The sequence below is a fragment of the Lacerta agilis genome, chromosome 2 (genome assembly GCF_009819535.1).
Source record: "Lacerta agilis isolate rLacAgi1 chromosome 2, rLacAgi1.pri, whole genome shotgun sequence".
NCBI classification, from domain to species: domain Eukaryota; kingdom Metazoa; phylum Chordata; class Lepidosauria; order Squamata; family Lacertidae; genus Lacerta; species Lacerta agilis.
Genome location: NC_046313.1, coordinates 57239758 through 57263608, shown reverse-complemented (window position 1 = coordinate 57263608; position 23851 = coordinate 57239758). Strand labels below are relative to the sequence as shown.

The 23851-nt window shown below is 39.6% G+C and overlaps 1 protein-coding gene across 34 annotated transcripts in view; it reads left to right on the top strand.

The window, feature by feature from the left end:
• LOC117041415 (collagen alpha-1(XXIII) chain-like) overlaps positions 1–23851 on the top strand; it is a 303092-nt gene that overhangs the window by 255812 nt on the left and 23429 nt on the right. For 2 of the 34 annotated variants that reach the window (XM_033140184.1, XM_033140185.1), the window contains 29 exons: positions 755–781; positions 1645–1671; positions 3656–3682; positions 10072–10140; positions 13734–13850; positions 14739–14774; positions 16466–16492; positions 17640–17684; positions 18067–18129; positions 18220–18282; positions 18374–18436; positions 18528–18590; positions 18684–18746; positions 18837–18899; positions 18992–19054; positions 19144–19206; positions 19297–19359; positions 19452–19514; positions 19606–19668; positions 19760–19822; positions 19917–19979; positions 20072–20134; positions 20222–20284; positions 20376–20438; positions 20923–20985; positions 21075–21137; positions 21403–21465; positions 21557–21619; positions 21711–21773. In XM_033140184.1, the coding sequence (XP_032996075.1) occupies positions 755–781; positions 1645–1671; positions 3656–3682; positions 10072–10140; positions 13734–13850; positions 14739–14774; positions 16466–16492; positions 17640–17684; positions 18067–18129; positions 18220–18282; positions 18374–18436; positions 18528–18590; positions 18684–18746; positions 18837–18899; positions 18992–19054; positions 19144–19206; positions 19297–19359; positions 19452–19514; positions 19606–19668; positions 19760–19822; positions 19917–19979; positions 20072–20134; positions 20222–20284; positions 20376–20438; positions 20923–20985; positions 21075–21137; positions 21403–21465; positions 21557–21619; positions 21711–21773 (1698 nt within the window). The remainder of the gene's footprint in view (positions 1–754; positions 782–1644; positions 1672–3655; positions 3683–10071; positions 10141–13733; positions 13851–14738; positions 14775–16465; positions 16493–17639; positions 17685–18066; positions 18130–18219; positions 18283–18373; positions 18437–18527; positions 18591–18683; positions 18747–18836; positions 18900–18991; positions 19055–19143; positions 19207–19296; positions 19360–19451; positions 19515–19605; positions 19669–19759; positions 19823–19916; positions 19980–20071; positions 20135–20221; positions 20285–20375; positions 20439–20922; positions 20986–21074; positions 21138–21402; positions 21466–21556; positions 21620–21710; positions 21774–23851) is intronic. The other 32 variants (XM_033140198.1, XM_033140199.1, XM_033140209.1 and 29 more) reach the window with 30 other exon arrangements.

Here is a 23851-nt window from a genome sequence, read left to right as displayed (position 1 = left end):
TCTTGCTAGTTCTGCATCAATATTATCAGTACTTTTTGGTAAAAAACAAATAAATCAATGAGTTGCTGGCACTCTTTTATCTTGAATGAAGTGTCATGGGTGCCAGAACATCATGGCTGCTATAGACAGCAAAGAAACAAAGAAAGAGGTGCTGGTATTCTCTGTTGGTGAGTACTGACACATCAAAAGCAACAATGATGATGATGATGATGATTTCATTTATGAATTGTTTCTCATGAGGCATCTTGAAGCACTTTACAATATAATGACATATATAAAGCAGTTACATATATAAAAACAGTTGAAAACAATTGCATATAATAACATTTTTAATTTTAAAAACCCACCTATAAATATAAAAAAGTTTAAAGTATAAACATCATATACATGAAATCAGTTCAGATGCAGGACAGAAACCAACTTGGGATCAAAGTTTTAGAAGGCTTGCTGGAAGAGGAATGTCTTTACCAGGCACTAAAAAGCCAACAGAGAAAGTGCCTATCTGATATGCAATGGAAGGGAATTCCAAAGGATGGGTAGCACCACACTGAAGACCCTATATGCCAGTCTTGCACTCTTGTATTATTAGCCTGTAAAGGAGCTTTTTCAGAATTATTGTGCAAAGACTGTGATGACCTTGGGACATGCTTTTCATTGATCATGTGGGGAAACCCTCTGAGGTGGGAAGGCAGGATTTACTGTGCTACAAAAATAATATTGCTTTATAACACATTGTTGTCTTCTTTTGTTTTAGGGGCCTCTTGGACTGGATGGCAAACCAGTAAGTTGCGCTCAGAGTAACACACGCACACTGTGGATGAATTAAAAGTGTCATTATTCAGCTATATGCAAAAGCGTAAGGAGGAGAAGCTGCATGGCACTGCTCCACGGTATCTAAAATCCATTGATTTAACAGTGTGAACCTAGTTAGGTTGTACTAATTGGACCAGGGCTCATGAAAGTATTCTGAGAAAGTGAGTATTCTGAGAAAGCTTTACTGAAGAATAAAATATTTATGTTCTAACAAGAATAAAACCATCACCTGAGAGTCACAGCTGCGCTGTGGTCCCCAAACATGGTCTAGCTGTCAGTCACTGAGTTAGTCAACCAAGGTCTCAGCAGTACCACTTCAGATGGTTCACATGATTAAATACATCTCTATAGAGGGGGGGAATATTTCACATACATAAAATATATAGAAGTCAGGGGAAAGGGTCTAGCATTAATATCCACAAATAAAGAGAGGGGAAAGTTTAAATCAGGGGTGCTCCTCATTAGAGGTAAATGGCTCCTCTTTCTCCTTGAAATAATTTCGAAAATTCTTTCTAGTAGCACCTTAGAGACCAACTGAGTTTGTTCCTGGTATGAGCTTTCGTGTGCATGCACACTTCTTCAGATACCTGAAGAAGTTATCTGAAGAAGTGTGCATGCACACGAAAGCTCATACCAGGAACAAACTCAGTTGGTCTCTAAGGTGCTACTAGAAAGAATTTTCGATTTTGTTTTGACTATGGCAGACCAACACGGCTACCCACCTGTAACTGGAACTTGAAATAATTTGTTTTAGTAAAAGTTTAGAGGGGGGAAAGCTGAACTGTAGATTAATCAGCTGCTTCCTTACTATCCTCTTGTTGATCTCTACAGGGGCCTCCAGGAGCAAAAGGGGAAAAGGTAAGATTGGTCATTCAGAACATTGCCTTAAAATTTCTTAAATTCCTAAGCATTCTAATAAGAGTTGTCTCAATTCTTTCTTTTTTAAAATCATCTTCCTGTTTGGCCTTTGGGTCATATTCTTTCCTGTGTCCACTGTCAGCAATTTGCTTTTCCATGCACAAGGCTTCTGTATCAGAATCTGCAGTCCCAGTTACCACTGGGAATTCCCACTAAGACAAATTTCTTTTGTGTTCCATTAGGGAAGGGTGGGCAATTTTTGGCCTTCCAGGCCACATCTCCACACCCTTGGCCCTGCTGGTTGGGGTGGGTGGAGCCCAATGACATCAGGAGGGCCACAGGTTACCTGTTGCTGCCTGGACCCTCTGATTTTGACATGATTGCCATCAAAGAAATCCACAGAACCAAAAGCTCCTTACAGCTCTAGAAATAAATTTTATTTTGGGAGATGTAGCATGTGACTGGTTAGAGACACACCAAATTAGACGTTTTCTAAATTAGTGCTGATCAGAAGGTCGGCTGTTCGAATCTCCACGACGGGGTGAGCTCCTGTTGCTCAGTCCCTGCTCCTGCCCACCTAGCAGTTCGAAAGCATGTCAAAGTGCAAGTAGATAAGGTAAACGGCGTTTCCATGCACTGCTCTGGTTCACCAGAAGCGGCTTAGTCATGCTGACCACATGACCCGGAAGCTGTACGCCGGCTCCCTTGGCCAGTAACATGAGATGAGCGCTGCAACCCCAGAGTTGGACACGACTGGACCTAATGGTCAGGGGTCCCTTTACCTTTTTAAATTAGCCAAATATAAGGGTTCAAGCACTTTCAATGGTTATGAGCAACTGCTCAACTCAACCAACCCACTGGGAAAAGCAATCATCTCCCAGCTGTATAACTTTCTCACACAATTGGCTTGAACTTCCTCTCACTTCATTACGAACAAAATGGGGTAAAGATTTTGAAGAAGAATTAGAGGAACAACTCTGGAAACAAATGGTGAATAAACTACCATTTGGCTGCATCTCAATTAGAGCTCAAGAAAATGCTTTAAAGATATTACATCGCCCAGCCAAATTATATAAAATTAATTGTTACACATCCAACCTTTGCTGGTGCAATTTGCCTGGCTCTCTGCTACGTTTGTTGTGGTTTTGCCTGGCTCTTTTCTACATATATGGTGGTTTTGCCCAAAAGTATTCCCAAACGATGGAACAGTCGCTATAACCAGACCCCAAATTAGTCCTACTATCTTATTTTACTCCTCAGATTAAGAACATAACCAACAAACACCTAATGCTCCACTTATTAACTGCAGCTAGAGTAGTGACTGTGAATAATAGGAAAACTTTAAATGCAAATCTTTTGGAAGCCTGGATTTCGCAAGTGTGGGACAACGTGCTTATGGACAAATTAATTATTTCACAAAAGGAATATCAGTCAGGCAGTGGGGGGGGGGAGACTCACACCTTCTATACAACATGATATCCTTTTATTGACTCATGGAACCTAATGGAAAGACACTTTCATTTGATTGTCTTTCTTGGAACATCTAAAACTACAACCATCAGCCCCTATTTTTCTTTGTTTTCTATACAACTACTAAACTCTGTTTTCCTTGTATGGATGTGTCTTGTTACCTGAAATAAAAAATCATTTTTTTAAAAAAAAAAATTCCACAGATATTTTATCCATGCCCTCTCTTGATACCACAATCCCACAGGAATTCCTTGTATGTGCCCTAACTATTTTTTTGCATATAGATAAGCAGTCCTTTAAATGGAAAGACTGAGGCCCTTACATGCATGAAATGTGTAAAGGACGTCCATCACATGGTCAAATGTTAATTTGTAAACTTCCTTTCTTCATTCAGTTGGTCACCCTTTTCTATTATATGTGGAAGAAATGAATTCTCTCATCACAGCAACGCTTAAACAAAAAAATAAATGAAATGGGGGGAAAGAAGAATTACGATGACTTTTCTGTTTTGCAGGGGGATCAAGGAGACATCGGCCCAAGAGTAAGCACTGATACTAACTATGAACATTTTTAAAGCTTATGTTAGAGCCTGGCTTTGATAAGCACAGACAGATGTAATTGTGAAGAGGAAACAAGGTGAAAAATAAAAAATTGTGTGTGCAGCTGCTATCATATCCCACTCCACTTACGTTTCTCTCTCTATCTCATCTTTTGTTCTTCCTCCATCACTTTTTTATTATTATTGTCAGCTTACAAAGATCTCTAATAATGTCTATAACGAAAACAAATTAATTGGAAGAAGAGGATGACTATGATGACTCAGGAGGAAGTTTGGTGCCTTAAATTCTTTGCATGTATTAGAAAATCGAAGCCCAAATTTAAGATGATTCTCAGCTAAATGAGATTTTTTTTTTAAAGGCAGAGAAAGAGCATAGGGCAATGAGGAAATTGATAGCAAACTTGTTTCATCTTTCCTTTTCTTGGTCCTCATCCATATGGAAGACTGCCTCATTAAACTATAAAAGTTAGAATTTAATAAACCTTCCTTAACGTCATACAAGCTAGCATATGGGCATCCTTCCTCTGACTCATTTTCTTTCTACTTAATTTTAATGGAGTGGGACTGAGTTCAGCTGTAATATATACATGTCCACAACAGGATTTCCACCTGCAGTGAACTGAAAAGATGCAATTTTGTTTGGTTTGTTTCTAGGCAAAGCATTGTTCTATTTCCCACCCCCACTCCTCAGGGATTTGCAATCAACTTTATTAAGTGTCTTCTTGTGCATTTTGTATGAGGTAGAGACAAAAACAAGCAAAGCAAAAAGCAAAAAAATTGAAATGAATGAGGTGTTCTGGAAATTACTTCAAAGAATATTGTTTTTAAACTTGAGAGTAGTGAAATAGAGCAGGCATCAACTGATCAATAGGACCAGGAGCTTTATCACAGCAGCTTAGATTTTACAGCAAGTAAAATAATGAATGCTGGTATGGGAAATTATAAAATGGACGGGCCAAACTTAGCCAGCATATGGGTCAACCCTTGACCTAAAGGCTCCATTTGGATTCTGAGGATCTCTGCATCTGTTTTAAAATAAGTTTCTAGCCTCCATGAACAAAGACATTTGGTTGAAAATGTGGTAGCAAAAACCAAAGCAAGTTGAAAGAGCACACCAAATTCTTTTCCCCCCCTAATGTCGCAGTTTTTGTATTTAAGGATTGCAGTTTTGGAATAAGTAATAGTCACAGTTATTTATCCATAGTAGGGATGTTTTCGTGGGAGAGATGAAAAATAGGCAAAAGAACTGTTTAAAAATTTTCCCAAAGCTTTTATAATTATTAAACGGCAGTTATTTTATTGCTGGACCTCCACTGCTTATGCTTTTAAAAGGTTTGCTGTCATTAATAAAATTAATAAACAATCCATACTCAAATACTGTACAGCACAAGCAGGAATCTGGAAATGAAACTAAGCACGAGTTCCTCCAGGTGACAAAGGCTACACAGAATGTCAAACATACAATATGCATATAGGTATGATATTGCATTTATTCCATTCAGGGAACATTGATCCCATTTCATAGCTGAAGAACACTGAGGCACAAGAAGACATGCCTGGTTCAATATTGGCTAGTGAATTCAAGGCGCAGAATTCTGCTGCTGTTGTGCCCAAAGTGGCTGCCATGGAGAACAGCCTTTGCAGCTACTAGGGAATGGAGAGAAGACGGGAGTGCCTAGCATGCTCTGGTCCATGGGGTCATGACTAAACAACAACAACAAACAACAAGGGAATGGAGAAGCCTGGTGTTTGGCTTCAACATGCGCATGCATGCTGTGCCAATGCTGCAGATTGATTCTGTATCATCTCCTGTGAGGGCAGCCATATAGCTGAGTAATCCATGAATATGCTAGACATTAGATCAGCCTTTGCCATCCTGATACCCTCCTCATATGCCATCAAATCAGTACAGTGTATGTGAAAAAACCTGTCAGCAAGGCCAGTGAATCAATGAGTGCTGAAAAAACACTGATTAGGTTCTAGAACCTTCTATCTTTATAATTCAGAATGTTATGGAGGCCCTTGATCATAGGAAGTATACCCTATGAGTAATCTTTTTAAGCTAATATGACAACTTTGAAGAAAAAGAGGAATTTATTTTTCAAATTACACAATACTCACTGTGATACAAACTACTGTGAAATATATTCTGTAGGGGAAATGTTTCCTGTACTTTATCAGAAGTAGGACAGCACACTTTATATTATGATATTGCTCTGTTTCACTTGGCAAATTATATCTGGATGCACCTCATAAAGTAGGATTTAGAGGCTTTCATACACAAACTATCTATGTAGGAAATCTTGTGCTACTTTATGAACAAAACCGTATCAGTATAAGTTCCTGAGACAAGATTATACCTGAAAGAGTAGTAAGGAAAAGGTGTTTGGTGACTGGTGATGCCTGATATTTACTCCCAGAAGAGAATTGTCACCATTAAATTTAAACCATTGAATGGAGACCAGTCAGAAATATGTTACGTTTTAAAAAGATGGAAAACGTTGCAAGCAGTCCCCAGATGTTCTCAATTACGCATGAAAGCAGTCTGCATTTAGAAGCATTCATGTTATGAAATATGTTCATGCCCCAGTTTCTCAAATGCGTTGTATCCCATGGGGAAACTGAGCTCCAGTCACTCAGCAGGATCATCAAGTAATCAGATTATGGTACTTACTGTTTGTGATTTTCTCTCTCTCTCTCTCTCTCTCTCTCGCTCTCTCTCTCTCACACACACACACACGTACAAAATTTAATGATTCTGGATGTTTAGGACATTTATTTGGCTCCTCAGTCCTTCTGTTTTCTCTTCCAGTTCCTGGGACCTTTCCTGTGACACCACCTGGTGTCAATTATCTTTACTTCCTTAACTTGAGCAGTATCTTTTCTTTAGCCTCAGTGATGGACTTTATTTCCTAAAGTTGTTTCCTGGTTTATATGGGAGGATGTGTTATTTCAGATTACATGTTCTGTGGTGGCAGTAAAGAAAAAACAGTCAGCAGCTGCTAATGCCTCTGAGAGAAGGAGTTGTCTTAAAAGGGTTTTTTAAGAGACAGGGTAATAATTTAATTAAAATGGAAATTGCATAATTTTCTTTGAGCATATTCTGTTCTGAACCTATGCTATCTTAAGAATAGCTTAAGTAGTACTAGCTTAATGCATCTATTCTGTTTGACAACATCTTTCTCACGGAAAAACATGGTGCCAGTATTCTTTTTTCCAGTTCAAAATTACAGTTATTTAAAAAAAATTAAAAATCAGCTCAAACTTCCCAAAATGTATTTCTTTTAATTTAACTGAAACTGAAACAATTATGTTTGAATCTGTTTCATCAATCATGCATTTTGCATGATCTGCTTGCATACAATTCCCCAAGCATTTTCAGTTGCTTTCAAAGCAAAAAAAAAAATCAAAAAAAAAATCAGGCTCATAAATTCTCAAGAAGACAGTGGTGAAGGACAACAGTATTTTATTTTATTTTTAATTATTATTATTTTAATATCCGTTTTTCCCATCCTGAAGGAATCATTCAAAGTGCCTTAACAAGCAAGCAAAACACACAAATAAAAATAATATGTCATAATTAATATGCATGAGCAACCCAAACAGACTTAAGAACATCAAAAACAGAAAAGCCGAAAGGCTAGAACTAGGGTTGCCATATATCCATAATTTCCCAGACATATCCGAAATACTGCAGTCAGCGGCAGTGTCTGGGCGGAAATCAGTGGGGAAATGTCCAGGGAAATCCGGGTATATGGCAACCCATGTCGGCAGTGCCGTTTTTGCTGATTTTGCACAAAAATGGCAAATTCGTGTTGGCGATGTTGCCAGAAAAGTTCAGCTCTGGGCAAAAAACATCCTATCTTTGTAGTCCAGCTTCCTTGTTTTCACAGTGGTCAACCGGATGCTGCTGGGAAGCCCACAAGCAGGACATGAAAGCAGCAACGCTCCACTGTTTTTGTATCTCAGAACAGACATTCAGAACAATACTGCTTCAGAACACGAAATTAAGTGTGTCTTCTGCTGAAGTCTGATAGGACTTTTTAATGGGACCGAATTTCTGGTTGAAGCATACAGCATTTGCAACAAATGGAGAGGGGTGTTGCTATACTCTTGTTTTGCAAAACTTGATCAAGTGCCACAGTTTGTCCTGTTGCTGACTAGCTTTTACTGAATTTTTATAAATATGCCTGCGCACAGAAACAAGCAAGGAGCTGATAATAAATATACCACATGTAACAGTTCTTGACATTTATTGCAGTATACTTAATAAAAGTAAAAAGAAAGGGGGAAACTGTATAGAAAGGGTATTTAAAAAAAACAACAACTAGCAATGCTACCATTGTTATCTATCTACTAAATCAAATCAAAATGAATGTACAAGACATTTACTAGGAAACAATCATATAATCAGTGTATGCAAAAATACATTCAGGGGGAACCGTGAAGTATTTGCAACCCATAGCTATGTATTTCCAAAAAGTCAGTGATATATTGGGCATTGACTATGATTGAAATTCCTCCTCCCAGTTCTATAGAGGAGCCTTTCCCAACCAGGTGCCCTCCAGATGTTTGAAGAACACCAAGTTGAGGAAAGCTGCCCTGGAATAAAGCAGTTGCTGCCCTCTATTGTTTTAGTGTTGTTCAGAACAAGAACCAAAGTTCTTCTATGCTGTCGAGAGTCCTCTCTGTTGTCAAAGTAGTTAGAAATCGGATGTGGAAAGAAAGTGGGTTCTACTCTCATTAAGTCATGCAACCGTTTTACTTAAAATCATGACCATTTGTTTCCAAGAGTGTTGTAGATTGTCTTTGCTCAGCCCTGGGCAACATGAGTTGTTTTCTACAAAAACAACTTAATTTTTTTCATTTTCTTTTCCAAGAGATGCTTCTTATTTGGTGTTGCTAGCAGTTATACCAAAACAAATGTGTAGATCTCGCATGTTGATCTGTCCTTCAGCTAAGATTTTAATCGTTCGTGTACTCAACTAAAACAATTTACATGCAGTTCAATGAGACTTGCCTCAGGACAGAGGATGAGTATATGAAAATGTTACATCTGTGTTGCAGATGCTACATGCAACTTATGACTTTTCAGACAACCCTCAACCAAACTCACAGAAGCACTGGTAGTTCTTCCATGGTAGTAGACAGTTCCCTCCCCCCCCCCCCCGCTTCCTTTTATTGAACAGGGGAGCAATGCTTCTGGTATCCAGTTCTGTAATCTGGTCCACATTCCACGTCTAACTTAATTACATTTTAGGACTAAATTGCTTGACTCCAGGGTATTTATATGCTGTTGGCAGGGGGGTGGGACAACAACATTTGATACATGTAATGATACTATATGAATTAGATTTTTAAATCCCATTTGATTTTTCTTTCTTTTATGAGAAAGATGAGCTTTACAGAAAGCACCCATAACCATATACAGAAATTATCTCCTTTCTAGTACATCAAGCAGATGAATTGAGTTTACTTGGTTGTCAGGCATTAGCCTTATCCAAACGGGTTGACTGGCAAAGCAGTCAGGCTCATGTTTTTCTATATTTAAACCACTTGTAAGTATGTACAGTAACTCAAGTTACACTTTATTTTAGGGCTTAACATACTTGGATATAAATGAGATTTACTGTGGCTGACAGGTTGGCATACAGCCCTGTGAATGGTTTTACAGTTTAGCTCAAATCTCAAATACAAAGATCATGTAGTAGAATCCTAGGAATGCTTACTCTGAAGTAAGTACCACTGTATTCAATGGGGCTTGCTTTCAAGTAAGCTTATTTAGAATTTCAGCTTCATATAGTTAAACAGACACTCGGGTCACTTTCAAAATCCTAATATGAGAGTAGAAAAGTTTGAAAATCGAATATTTAAACATATCTATTCAAAATGGAAAACATGAACTCCCAAATGGTTAAGGTATGCCAGCATTAGAAAACTGGAATTTGTCTAGATTCTTCCTTAGTGGGTATATATCACTTACCAAGGAACACACGTGCCTATAAAATCATGGTTGCTGAAGGGATAGCAATTCTTGTCCTTTAAAGAAATGTTGAAAATATCTTAAACTATGTCCTGTGAAGCTGAGGAATTATAAGATCCCCACTCACCACTGCCACCATTATTTTGTAGTTCTGAAGTCTGTGATACTGACCTAATGGAAAGCTGTACATTCTGATGCCACCTATACAGCTATTGAATGATGCGTCTTAAATCTATTGTTGCTGTTCCATTTATTATTTCACCTTGTGATACCAATTGTTTGATCCATACTGGGCTCCCTCTCATATATTATGCTGATTGAACCATTTTTCTCTACCATCATAACATTTGTCTTGACCTCTTTGTCTTTCCTGCCACACATTGACTAGATGGCTTTCCCTCGCCTCAGTCATGGATTTCTCTCTGACCAGCCTATTTTTAGCCGACGTATCCTTAAGGTAGAATCGCTTTTAATCTTCTGGCTTGCTGTGTTTTCTTGTGAGGATGCTTTTTTAAAACTTTTCTAATTTATGATCTGATAATACCTCCTTCGTTTCCATTCTCTCGTTCTCCTGTTCTGTTCTTTTACAATCTAACAACCACCCCCCTACAGTTTTACATCATAAACAAAATGGAGCAATTGCCATGACAACTAGAATCAAAAGTCCCCCCCCCCCATTGCAACAGCTCCAAAAATAATAATAGAAACATTCACAGGTAAACATCAACTAATGGGACAATTTAAAGCAGCCATCCCATTAACTTTCAGCAAATTACTCAGCCTCATCATGTTGACATAATTTCACATTTGCTTTCATGAAAGCAGATCTAACATTCTTTGTCATCTACACAATCAAAGCCATGCTGAATGTCATGATGACTAGTAGACTTTCCCAAAGATAAATTCTTAAATCTAATTTTCCCCTGGCCAGAATTGCATTCTCTCAATTAAAATGTTGAGCCAGTCTCCCTGAAAATCTGAAACTAAGGATAAGGTAGGTTAATAGAAAATTGTACAGTGTTTCTGTTCTCAGAAGCAGCAGAGCCCTCTTCAGGCATTAACATATTATTGCCTGAAAAGGGAACACTGAATAGAGTTGGGACGCACACTTTTAGCCCATCCCCCAGAGCCATGTGACTTTCAGACCATAGAATTGTTTACAGTGGATATCTGCATCGGGGTGACTTATACATTTAAAGGCTCCTTGTGCAAGTGGGAACCCTGATCATATCACTCGTGTAGGTAGCCTTTACAGATACACAGGGCTCCCAAAGTATGCCATAAACACACAAAGGGCCAGAGATGTCACATAGCTCCAGGAGCAAGACAAAACACACATCCCTGAAGCCCTGTTAGTGTTTCCCTCTAATGGGAAACTGGCAACTATCAGGGCGAGGCTAGACGAGAACCCTTCTCCCTGACATCTAGTTTTCTATGTGCAAGGAATTTTTCTGTAGATGGTCATTCCATCAGATGAGTCAACACTGGTCTTCTTCAACTGGTGGGTTGCAACATGAGTGCTACCACCATGCAAATATATGATAAAAGATTAAGAAATGGGTCCCCAAATGCCAGATTGGGTTAAAAGTAGGTCCTGGATCTAAAAAAAGTAATCATTGTATTCTGTATTGAAAACTTTCAATAAAAATTCAGGCAAAACAATAAATAAATAAATAGGTTGAAGATACCTGAGTTTAGAGTGGCCTATCTAGCTTCACTACTATTTGTACTGAGTTCCACACACAGTACATACCGGTAATACGTAAGTGATATGGTCCCTGCACACTAGATTATCAGCCTACAACATGTACACAAATTAAGCATTTGCTTAAAAACGGCAAATTTGTTAAGGACCATGCTTTCTGATTTATTGGATGCATAGCGTTTGAAGACTGACTCTGATTTTGAAATGTTGTACTTTCAGGATTATAGCTGGAGGATGCCTGCATATTTTGTGAATAAAAATATGTTGGCGTATAAAAGAAATGATAATAAATAATAATATACTGAGAAATTTTATAGAGCTAGATCCATTTGCTTTTATCTTGTACTCGTATCATTGCACAGTGAGGGAATTTTCTGAACTGGACCTTAGAAGTATGGCTTTCTGAACTGGAATGTAGAATGGCTTTCACTGTTAGGTTTTTGATTTATAGCAGGATGACTTTAAATACAAGTCTGTCACTGGGGACATCCTGCCCAGATGTTATAAAGAGCTTTATAATCCACCCTTATCATGGGGGGTTTCAGTGCTGCTTCCATATGTTCAAGCAGACCAATTCTAGATGCTGAGCTCTTCACCCCAACTTACCCACAGTAGATCATAACCCCAGGAACAGTAATGTTAATAGGCAGCCATGGTCATCTAAATGATAGCTCTTGGAGACCTGGTGTCAGTTCTCTGCTTTAGCCAGAAGCTCTCTGAAAGAAACCATTCTCTTGGCTTTAGTAAAAATGAAGTAAGTGTGGCCTGCATCAGAAAGAGGGTCTGTATACTCTGTACATGAAACAAAGGTTAAGTGTAGAATTCATGATCAGAGATGAAATATCTGGCTATGCTTTGTTGCAAATCCTTTTGGAAACTAGCTTAACATATAAAAAGCAGCTTGTCATTTAAGGATAAAAGTCTTATTTGAAAACAGGAAATAAAAAGCTCTGCTGCTCACACAGTTGCATAATTCTGTAGATTGTGACCACATTACTAGTGCACTTATTACATAATAGATGTACTTATTATACAACCAACATTATATCTGTTTTGAGTCTTCTCTTGTGTTCACTAGATGTTGATAGTAAACGTACACGCTCCATGAGCATGGTGTGCAATGTATGCTAGCATTCTACATCTGTGTGTATTCTTGCTGTGACGTCCAACCCTTTCTCCTTTAAAATCAATGATTTGTGTTTTTTAAAGAATGCATTAAAATGTTGTAAAAAATATATATCAGAAAGTTGCTAGATTCCTCCTTCCCCCCCAAGATAATAAATTAGGTATGATCTAAAGACACGTGATGCAACAAATTTGCTGAAGCTAAGCAAGCCTGGATTTGGTCAATACCTGGATGGGAGAATGCCTTTGAACCCTACGTAAAAATAAATTCCATTTATGTCTGTGAAAGAAAGGCTGGATATAAATGTAATAATTACAATAATTCTGGCATCTTCTAGGTGCCAGAACTCTTAAGTTATCCATGTAAAAATACAGTGGTACCTCAGGTTACAAACACTTCGGGTTGCAGACTCCGCTAACCCGGAAGTAGTACCTCGGGTTAATAACTTTACCTCAGGATGAGAACAGAAATCACTCGGCGGCAGCAGGAGGCCCCATTAGCTAAAGTGGTACCTCAGGTTAAGAACGGTTTCAGGTTAAGAATGGACCTCCGGAACGAATTAAGTTTGTAACCAGAGGTACCACTGTAAACTGGAATGCTAATTTTGAGGCTTAGCATTTTTGGATATTTTAAAGATTTGCTTTACTATAAGTATACTCAGATAAAGAATCTTGTTTTCTTACAAGCATAATCTGGGTGTAGTTTTCTCTTTTACTTTCTCGCGATAGTACTGTGGTATTTAAGGAACTGGGGTTCATTCTTTACTTGCTTTACCTGTTTCTCATTGGAAGAGAAAGGACCTTTCACTAATCATTTCTCAGAACTAGACAGTATCGGAGTCCAGTGTTTGCAAGCAGAAACAGAATACGCCATTCTGTACCATGCAGGCGCACAAATTGGACACGGATGAGTTAGAAATACTAATTACCAATATTTGTGATTAGATGAATTGTTTTGGAAGAGTAAAACAAACACCAAGAAACCTTAGGCATAAATTTCTTCTCTTTCAGTAAGTTTACGTACCATAGAAAGGTCAGTCCGTTTGCAGGCTCAAGGTTTCATCTTTAAACTCAAACATACTGATTCCCTGACCATGTGTCCTGTTTTCTTTCTTTCCTTCTCTCATTTTGCTATGCAGTGAGTTTGCAGCCACAGTCCATCCAAAAGGACTTTGTTTTTATTTTTTCACATTGCAATGTTTTGTCTAAACTTCTTATAGGGGGATCAAGGTAATGATGGTGCTGCTGGTCCGCCAGGTCCTCCTGGACAGCCGGGTGCAAGAGGGCCCCCTGGAGACACAGGAAAAGATGGCCCAAGGGGACCCCCAGGCCTTCCTGTAAGGCGTAGTTATTAGCTAAGATAACTGTTGAAAACTAAAATGCATGTTTTGCGGGGATATCCTGCTAATGAATGCATTTCAACTATTTTAAGTTTCTGAGCCTAGAACTCAGGTGTATCACGGTGCTAGGGGGAGGATATAGGAATTTTTGGAGCAAAGAGTAAGAGCGAAGGGAAATCACTCTTCAATATCTTGAAACCAGAGGCAGAACGCATCTTCCAACTGTTTGCGTTGAACAGGGACAATAATCTAGTCAACAAAGCTTTGTGGTGGTGGCTTGCCTTGGAATGGGTATCTTGCATTTTGCAATGAGCAGCTAATATTTTGACAATTCTGCTTGTAGATTCTAGCAATATGGCAGGCTTCAGGGTTAATCAACATTTGAGTTTCCCTTGCTGCTACAGCAGCAATCTTTTTTGGCAGTGCCCATGGGATTGTTCTGTAGGGCAAGTGGTAGTTGTGTCATAAAAATGATCTTCACAGTAGCCTTTTATTAACTAGCCGTTCATACTCAGTCCTTAGTCATTAAATTAATCACTAAATCCCCTGCTGTTGAATTAGGAGAATTAACAGTCATTATCTACCAAGCAATGATAACTGAGATGAGATACAGTTTATGTGTTCAATGTAAATCCACGATAAATAGATCCAAAGCATACCTGTATGTATTTTCACTTTGTTAATAACACTAATCTAGATCATCAAGACATGGCAACATTTCTACGTTCCCTAAGCCAATGAAATAACTGAAATAACGCAATCTCCTTAAGCTTTTCTTCTTCACTGTTGTGCTTTTTAGGTGGAAGGGGAGGGTTTTGGAAAAGTAATTTTAGAAATGCATTCATTGTCTCTTTATTTAAATAACTTAGATTTGTGTTTCTTTAGGGTGAGAAAGGACAACCTGGAGAAGCTGGTATCATGGTTAGTATGCAATCTATGGTATTAAAACATATCCTAATGAATTGATTTCACATATTAAGCATGAGAAGCTTGCCTAGCCTACCTCAGATGTGTGTAACCTCCTCCTCTTCCTCCTCCTGCTCTACAATAGTTTTATACAGCTCCTTTCCTTTACTATGCTTTGGCCATCTACTCACTACCCCTAAATACATGACTACCATCTGTGTCAAGTTGAGTTTAGAACAACTGTCAGGCTTAACTGTCTAGGGCTTTGAAACAGTCAGAGTTTCGTCTGTTTTTACAAGTCAGCTTTCTGTACTGCACCATCAGAAAAAATAAGGTGAGCCTCTTTCCCAAAGCACTTTTTCATTCTCTTCCATCTTTTGTTGTCCTACAAACATTTCGCATATGCTCTTTTGTCAGGACCTATTTAGGTTTTTTCTTAACATCGATATTGTATTTTTTTTTCATTGCCACATGCACTGACTGTGGCGCATGAGAACTACAAGTGCCAAAACCTAGACTTATCAAAAGACTTGCTGACCTCTTTTTAAGTGTCAGAACATTTGTAATAAGATACCATGCTAGCAAACTTAACTCCCAAGTGTATTTCGTCATAGGAGAAATACCCATTTCCACTTCTGTATCCTGTGCGTGCTACTGCATGGATGACCCACTGCCCTTTCACAAGCCTTTCAAGGGTACTATATTTACAGCATCTTGACATAAAAGATCACAGGCCATGAGTGAAAATTTTAATTATTATTATTTTTATTTATTAAATTTATATACCACTCTTCATTCAAAGATCACAGCACAGTTTACAGTATAAACACAAAAATACATAACATAATAACAAATAAAACAACACCTCCACACAGAGAGATTTTAAAAGGCAATAGGTTGTTTAATTAGGCAAAGGCCTGGAAGAAGAGGAATGTTTCCCACATGGCTGTTAAAGATATGTGGGTGGTTTGTGGTACATTCTCAGAAGCTCTCTTTCCACTGTGTGCCCCCGCTGTCCCCCACCCCACCACCAGTAGGCTAGGATTAGTTGAAAGAACCCCCCAGAACAGTGTGTGGGCAGAAGAGAGGGAGATTGTTATAGCAGGCAAGCAGAAATGCTCTTGCTGACAGCAATCTCCTTAGCACTAAGCTGAATTATTCCCATCGTGTTTTGAGGACCCACCCTATTCTTGCAACTGTAATTTGTTTTGACTGTTTTTTTCTTACCGAATAAAAAAATTCTGAAATCCACCCTGAGACCTGCTGGTGAGAAAAGGGTAATAATTATAGTGGGCAGGATTCAGCTAGAGAGTCCTGTCAGCACAAGGACTTCTGTGTTTCCTTTTTCTGAAAAAAGTGTTTCCTTTTTCTGAATCTTCCAACATTCAGCTTTGTTGGATGGCCTATTTTAAGTTTTGTGACTGGTTACACCCAACAGCCGTTTTATAGAGGTGCCCATGACACTTCCTCTAATGGCAAATGGACCTTTGGGCCCCAAAAAGATTGACAACCCAGCAGCATTTTTAATGAGCTTAGATGAGCTTTAAAAAAAACAAACAGCATTTTTAATGAGCTTAGATGAGCTTTAAAAACAACAACGGTACAATTTTATTTGTAACTATTTCCTAGACATTGAAAACAAACAATGTTTTCATTCCTGATATTTGTATGTCAAATATAACGTGCTTCATTTATTTGTTTTGAAGGGTGAGCCTGGTATTCCAGGAGGAAAAGTAAGTTACAGTATTTATGTTTCTTTCTTTCAAATGCTATCTACATAATGTTCCCAACCCTGCCCCTACTATCTATCTATCTATCTATCTATCTATCTATTTCCACCTCACAATTCAGTTATCACAACAGAGTCACAAAGTATCTCCTAGTTGAAAATAAAATAACATGGCATTTAAAACTACAAAACACATTTAAAATAATCTTTTTTAAAACAAAAAACAAAAAAGCAATACAATAGCAGAAAGCAATCCTTTGATCCAGAGCAGACTGTGGTTTGTTTCTTGCCCAGAGCAGCCACAGAATGAGCAAGGGAGGAGCAAAGCTCTCGAGATTTCAGTAGCATCCACCAACATCCCAAACTACAGGGGAGTTGTGTAACTACAGTATTGCATTGTAAGCAGGACTAATCACATGGTGCTCACCCATCCATAGATATGATAGATCAAACATTATTCACTCTATGCTGTTGTATCCCTGAAGCTGATCCAATACATGAAAGCTTTTGCCATAACAGTATTCAAGGTGCAACAGTCTGCCATTCTTGCCGCAAGAAGCAATCACAACTAGAAACTATCCATATGGAGTTGTTTGCTAATATCTGGATTGGACTTTTAAGAAGCAAATATCTGTATACCATTTCTCCAAGGCAGCTGAGTCAGGGGCAGGATATACGTGTATTTATTTTGGACTGTATTAGCGAAAGATCCTTTTCCATATAATGGACCTTAGAAGGGCCACCAAGTAGCTGTGGCCAAGTTGGAAAACACTTTATTATTAATGCATGCTGTTCAGAACTGCACACAACATATGGCTACAGTATTTTTAGGAAACACATTTAAAGATTAAATTTCAGTGTGTTCCACAGATAATGAGCGATGTCTTCATGATTTATCCACACTGCAAATAAGGCTACTCTGAGCTAATACAGTAAATGAAATCTCTTTCTCTCTTTCTCTCTTTCTCTTCTGAACAGTTAGAAATTAGGTGTTAGAAATTAAGTCCCAACTTCTGGATCAAAAATATTTGGCAGTTGCTTTTCTGGTTAGGCTTACAGTGTGAACTGTTGAGCTTCTGCCAGCATTGACCCTGGGAAACTTAATGCACTTTTGTATTTCAGTGTCACCTATGTGTGTTCTATTTCATCAGGGTGATGCTGGAATCCCAGGAGAACCAGGGATTCAAGGGCCAAAGGTAAACTTCCTTTTTTATAGCTCCCCCCACCATCATATATATTATGGGTAACAAAGTAGAATCAATGCAGTATTGGCATACAGGCTGATCGTGTTAAATTTCAATCCTAAACATATTTGGTGATTGAGAGTCATAAAGCAAGATCATATTCTACACTACATAGAGCAAACTGAATCAGAAATTAAAGATTGTTTTTCCCTTTCACTGTGGTCCTATGGGGCTCAACCATTCTTAAAGAATAGCTTGGATAGCCAGCAGAACAGCTGTACCATGTTTAAAGACTGTCATTTAGAGCCTGAATTCTTTTTGAAGGATGCTCAATATTTGGACTTTGGGATGAAAGCAAGATTGTAATGTTCACCTTAATTTGTATTAATCTCAGGGAGAACAAGGAAGTATTGGGCCCATAGGCGAGAAGGGCAATGAAGGACTACCAGGGCCAAAGGTAAGCATCTTCTTGAATGGTACAGTAAAACTGATGAACATCCATCTTAGAAAATGAGAGTGTTCTTTGTACTTCTTTTGAACGCTACAGGGAAAACAAGGAAGCGTTGGCCCAATGGGAGACAAAGGCATAGATGGTAAACCAGGGCCAAAGGTAAGCAGCGCATGGGAAAGCATAAAAAGACTGGCACTTGCCTTGCTCAAAAACTAAGAGTTTTCCACTCCACCTTTTTTAAACACTACAGGGAGAACCTGGAAGCCCTGGCCCAATGGGAGACAAAGGCATAGATGGTCTACCAGGGCCAAAGGTAAGTGGTGCATGTGAAATAATAGTAAGACTAGCACCCGGCCTGCTTAAAAACAGAGAGTTTTCCACTGCACCTCTTTCAAACATTACAGGGAGAACCAGGAAGTGTTGGCCCAATGGGAGAGAAAGGCATAGATGGTCTACCAGGGCCAAAGGTAAGCATCTTCTTGAATGGTACAAAAAAAAACCTGATGAACACCCTTCTTAGAAAATGAGTGTGTTCTTTGCACTTCTTTTGAATGCTACAGGGAAAACAAGGAAGCGTTGGCCCAATGGGAGACAAAGGAATAGATGGTCTACCAGGGCCAAAGGTAAGGAACACATGGGAATGGATAAAAGATTAGCACGTGTCTTGTTCAGAAACTGAAATTTTTCCATTGCACCTCTTATAAACACTCCAGGGAGAACCAGGAAGTGTTGGCCCAGTAGGGGAGAGAGGCATAGATGGTCTACCAGGGCCAAAGGTAAGCAGTGCATGGGAAAGAATAAAAAAAGCTACTGCTTGCCTTGGTGAACAACTGAGAGTTTTCCATTGCACCTCCTTTAAACACTATAGGGAGAATCAGGAAGCCCTGGCCCAGTAGGGGAGAGAGGCATAGATGGTCTACCAGGGCCAAAGGTAAGCAGTGCATGGGAAAGAATAAAAAAGTTAGTGCTTGCCTTGGTGAGAAACAGAGTTTTCCATTGCACCTTTTTTAAACACTACAGGGAGAACCAGGAAGTGTTGGCCCAGTAGGGGAGAGAGGTATAGATGGTCTACCAGGGCCAAAGGTAAGGAACACATGGGAATGGATAAAAGACTAGCACGTGTCTTGTTCAGAAACTGAAATTTTTCCATTGCACCTCTTATAAACACTCCAGGGAGAACCAGGAAGTGTTGGCCCAGTAGGGGAGAGAGGCATAGATGGTCTACCAGGGCCAAAGGTAAGCAGTGCATGGGAAAGAATAAAAAAAACTACTGCTTGCCTTGGTGAACAACTGAGAGTTTTCCATTGCACCTCTTTTAAACACTACAGGGAGAATCAGGAAGCCCTGGCCCAGTAGGGGAGAGAGGTATAGATGGTCTACCAGGGGCAATGGTAAGGAGCACATGGGAGTGTTGATAAAATACTAGCACATGTCTTGTTAAGAAACAGAGTTTTCCATTGCACCTTTTAAAAAACTTTATAGGGAGAACCAGGAAGTCCTGGCCCAGTAGGGGAGAGAGGCATAGATGGTCTACCAGGGGCAAAGGTAAGCAGTGCATGGGAAAGAATGCTAAAATTAGCACAATCCATGCTTAGAAACTTAGAGTTTCCTATTGCACTTCTTTCAAATGATACAGGGGGAACCAGGAAACATTGGCCCTGTGGGGAAAAGAGGCATGAGTGGTCTACCAGGGCCAAAGGTGGGTATTACATGGGAAAGGATAACAAGATCCTAAACACATAGCCTGCTAAGAAACCAAGAGTTTTCCATTCTACCTCTTTCAAAATTTACAGGGAAATCGGGGAAGCATTGGCCCAACAGGGGAGAGAGGCATGGATGGGCTACCAGGGCCAAAGGTAAGCAGTGCATGGGAATGACTGCTAAGATTTAGCACATGCCCTGCTTAAAAACTTAAAGTCTTCCATTGCACCTCTTTCAAACACTACAGGGAAATCAAGGAAGCATTGGTCAGACTGGGGAAAAAGGTATAAAAGGGCAACCAGGAGCAAGGGTAAGCAGCACATCAGAAAATATACTAAGACTTGATGATACCTGCTCAGAAACTGAGAATACCATTGCCCTTCCTTAAACAACACAGGGAAAACGAGGAAGCGCTGGCTCAGTGGGAGAGAGAGGCATAGATGGGCTACCAGGGCCTAAGGTAAGCAGCACATGGAGAAGAATGCTAAGATTAGCATACGCTCTGCTTACCAACTGAGAGTTTTCCACTGCATCTCTTTCGAACATTATAGGGAGAACCCGGAAGCATTGGCCCAGTGGGAGAGAAAGGCTTAGATGGTCTAGCAGGGCCGAAGGTAAGCAGAGCACAGGAAAGATTGTAAGATTGTTTAGTTCATTTAAGTTTATGTATATGGCACCTTTGCACAGTGAGCTGTTCCTAAAGCAGCTTACAACAAATTCCCTTTTTCCTATTAAACAGCAAAACATTGATTGTTGAGAAACCAGTTTTGTAAACACAACAACGATTCAGCAACAAACGTAGAATATACTGTATTCAGTATTACAGAAAAAATAATCTAGACCTAACACCTAAGTACAGAGCAAAATGAAAGTTAACAGACAGTACAGCAGAAGAATGGTTTTTTAACTAGATGGTTCACATCTGGCTTCCTCATCTGTCCTCCAGAGGAGGCTGACAGAAACAGAGGGCAATGCTGAGGAGGGCAGTGGTGGCAAGTCTTCTTACCCAGCCTCCCAGATGTCCAGCTGCTTGTACTGGTCTTATTGCCCTGCTTAAAAATTGAGACTTTCCCATTTCACCTCTTTCAAACATTGCAGGGTGAACCAGGAAGCCCTGGTCCAATAGGAGAGAAAGGCATAGATGGTCTACCAGGGCCAAAGGTAAGCAACACATGGGAAAGGATAGTAAGATTAGCGCATGCCCTGATTAGAATCTGTGTTTTCCATTGCACCTCTTTCAAATATTGCAGGGAGAACCAGGAATCAATGGCTCAGTAGGAGACAAATGCATTGATGGGCTACCAGGGCCAAAGGTAAGCAGCATATGGAAAAGGATAGTGAGGTTAGGGCATCACTCATATTAATGCAAGCATTTCTGCTTGGTTAACAAAACAATCTCCCCTCTCCTACCCCCTACACTGACCGGTGGGTTCTCCCACCCACTCCAGCCAATGGCAGGGCACAGGGGGAGGAGAGGGAGGGAAATTGTGCTAGTAGAATGCCTTGTGCGGGCTTCTGCTAGCAGAATCTGGATCCAGCCCTGGAAGTTTTCCATTGCACCTCTTTCAAACATTTCAGGGAGAACCCGGAAGCCCTGGCCCGACAGGAGACAAAGGCATAGATGGTCTACCAGGGCCAAAGGTAAGTGGTGCATGGGAAAGAATAGTAAGACTAGCACCTGGCCTGCTTAGAAACTGAGAATTTTCCGTTGCACCTCTTTCAAACATTACAGGGAGACCCAGGAAGTGTTGGCCCAACAGGAGAGAAAGGCATAGATGGCCTTCCAGGGCCAAAGGTAAGTATCACATTGGAAAGGATAGTGAGACTAGCACCTGGCCTGCTTAGAAACTGAGAGTTTTCCATTGCACCTCATTCAAACATTACAGGGAGAACCAGGAAGTGTTGGCCCAATAGGAGTGAATGGCATAAATGGTCTACCAGGGCCAAAGGTAAGTACCAAATGGGAAGGGTAGTAAGGTCTGGATATGAACAGAGTGGCCCAAGCACACATGCAAAATGCTTCATTCGCAATGAAATTGCAACTTGCATTTACAGCAGCATCCTCTCACATCTAATGGGATGTTTCACTGCCATGCTCTCCAACATTCAGGAGCAGTTTATCAGACGTTTGAAGGAAACTTTTGTAGCTGAAAAATTCCACATGTAGAAGACTTCCCTTGGATCATAGCCCAAGACTAGTATTAACCCTGCTTGGTAACAGAGAGCAAAATGAAACATGGTAATCAAATGTCTACAGCAAAACACAGGTGGTCATTTTTCTTTCAGGAAAATTTTGGATCAGAGAGGTGTTGAGAGGGTCCTGCTTAATCTGCTCCCCAATTGCTTCTTTTCTTATGTAACTCCTTCCCCTCCCAAGCCTCTTCCTCTCCATATGATTCTCGGTGTATGTTTTACTTTTTGGAACACGCAGAAGACATGAATGGTGCAGAGCAGGGTATCTGCATGCTTACTGTGAAATGGTGAGGTCCAGGTTCACATGAAATTCTGTTTCATGTTGAATTGGTGAGACAGCTTGAGCCCTTCTGTCTATGTGATGGCAAATGCTGAAAAGCAGGGCAGCTAGTGTGGTTTAAAGAGCTGTATGCACTTGGATTTCCACATGGGAGGATGGCGATGGAATGAGCTTTGGCTGGTATTGGCACATGGCTATCAGAAATTGCTAGTGTGCTAGCAGGGCTACTAGTGCTGCACATCCAACTTCCCATATCTAGTGACCACAAACCTCTTTGAATGTTTTATCCTGCACTTATGGAGCTCTGTCCTCCACAACAGGCACTATTAAATTGTAACACAAACTGCCAAATGAAGGCAAGTTAAGATAGAACGTTCATTTTCTCTGCTAATATAGGATAACAAACAATACTGCATTAATTTTTTATGAAATAAAATGTAGAATCATTCTAACATAAAGACATGCATAGTAATTCAATAATTTGATTACCAGTACAGGAAATGACAACGGAGTGTACAAATTTTATAAGTCCCTACAGCAAATGATATTATTTCATAGATGGCATGTTTATTTGCTCTGGTAACAGGAAGAAAACTTCAACAGAAACCAAAAACTCAATAAAAGGCTCTAACAGCTTCATAAGATATATCACTCTTAGATCATTGTATAATGAGCAATAAAATAATAATAAAAAGTTTGACATAATAAGCACAAGTTGCTCAAGGTTTTTTCATTTGATAATTTGTTATCAAGAAAAGCAAATAGGTTAGTTTGGAAATACTGTACCATGAAATCAGGATGGAATGTAAAATAGCATAAGTATCTTTGTTTCGCATGACCAGCATGACATTAGCCCAAGGAAAATAGAGAACTGAAATATTTTCAACAGTTGGGAGTTCCTTTTCAAAAAACAAAAAAACAGCAAAAAAGTATCTGTAATCAGCCTCTTCTAGGGCATTGCATCATATGAGCTGCAGGTTTCTTTATTAGGCTACCTGAAGATTTTCTATTCCATGGGTCACCAATGCAGTGTCCAACATTGAGGGATTTTTGTGGGGAGGATCTTTCTGGAGATTGCAGCCGGGGTGCTCTTGCTTACACTGCCCACCCCCCAAAAATAGGCTTGGAGAAAAAGAATTTAAATTTCTTCAGTTTGCAACTGTATCCACAAACCCGAAAGGGGTGGTGATCCCTATTCTATTCTGAATGTCAGGCTCAAAGCAAAATGAAGACCTATAGATGAACTATAAAAAAATCATAATCTCCATTTAAGAGGGACGCCCAGTCAGGACTTGAGTTAAAAGTGTGTTTGCATTTAACCTGCATGTTTTTTGCAATGCAAATTGCTTCAGGGGGGTTGTTGATAATTAGTAATGTCAGAGCTAATGTGGAGAAAGAATCTAACCCTTTCTTCCTCTGCTGAGGGGCTGAGGAAATCTCCTCTGAAAATCCCTATTTGATTCATAGAATCCTAGAATTGTAGAGTTGGAAGGGACCCTGAGGATCATCTAGTCCAGCCCCATGCAGTGCAGGAATATGCAACAGTCCCATACA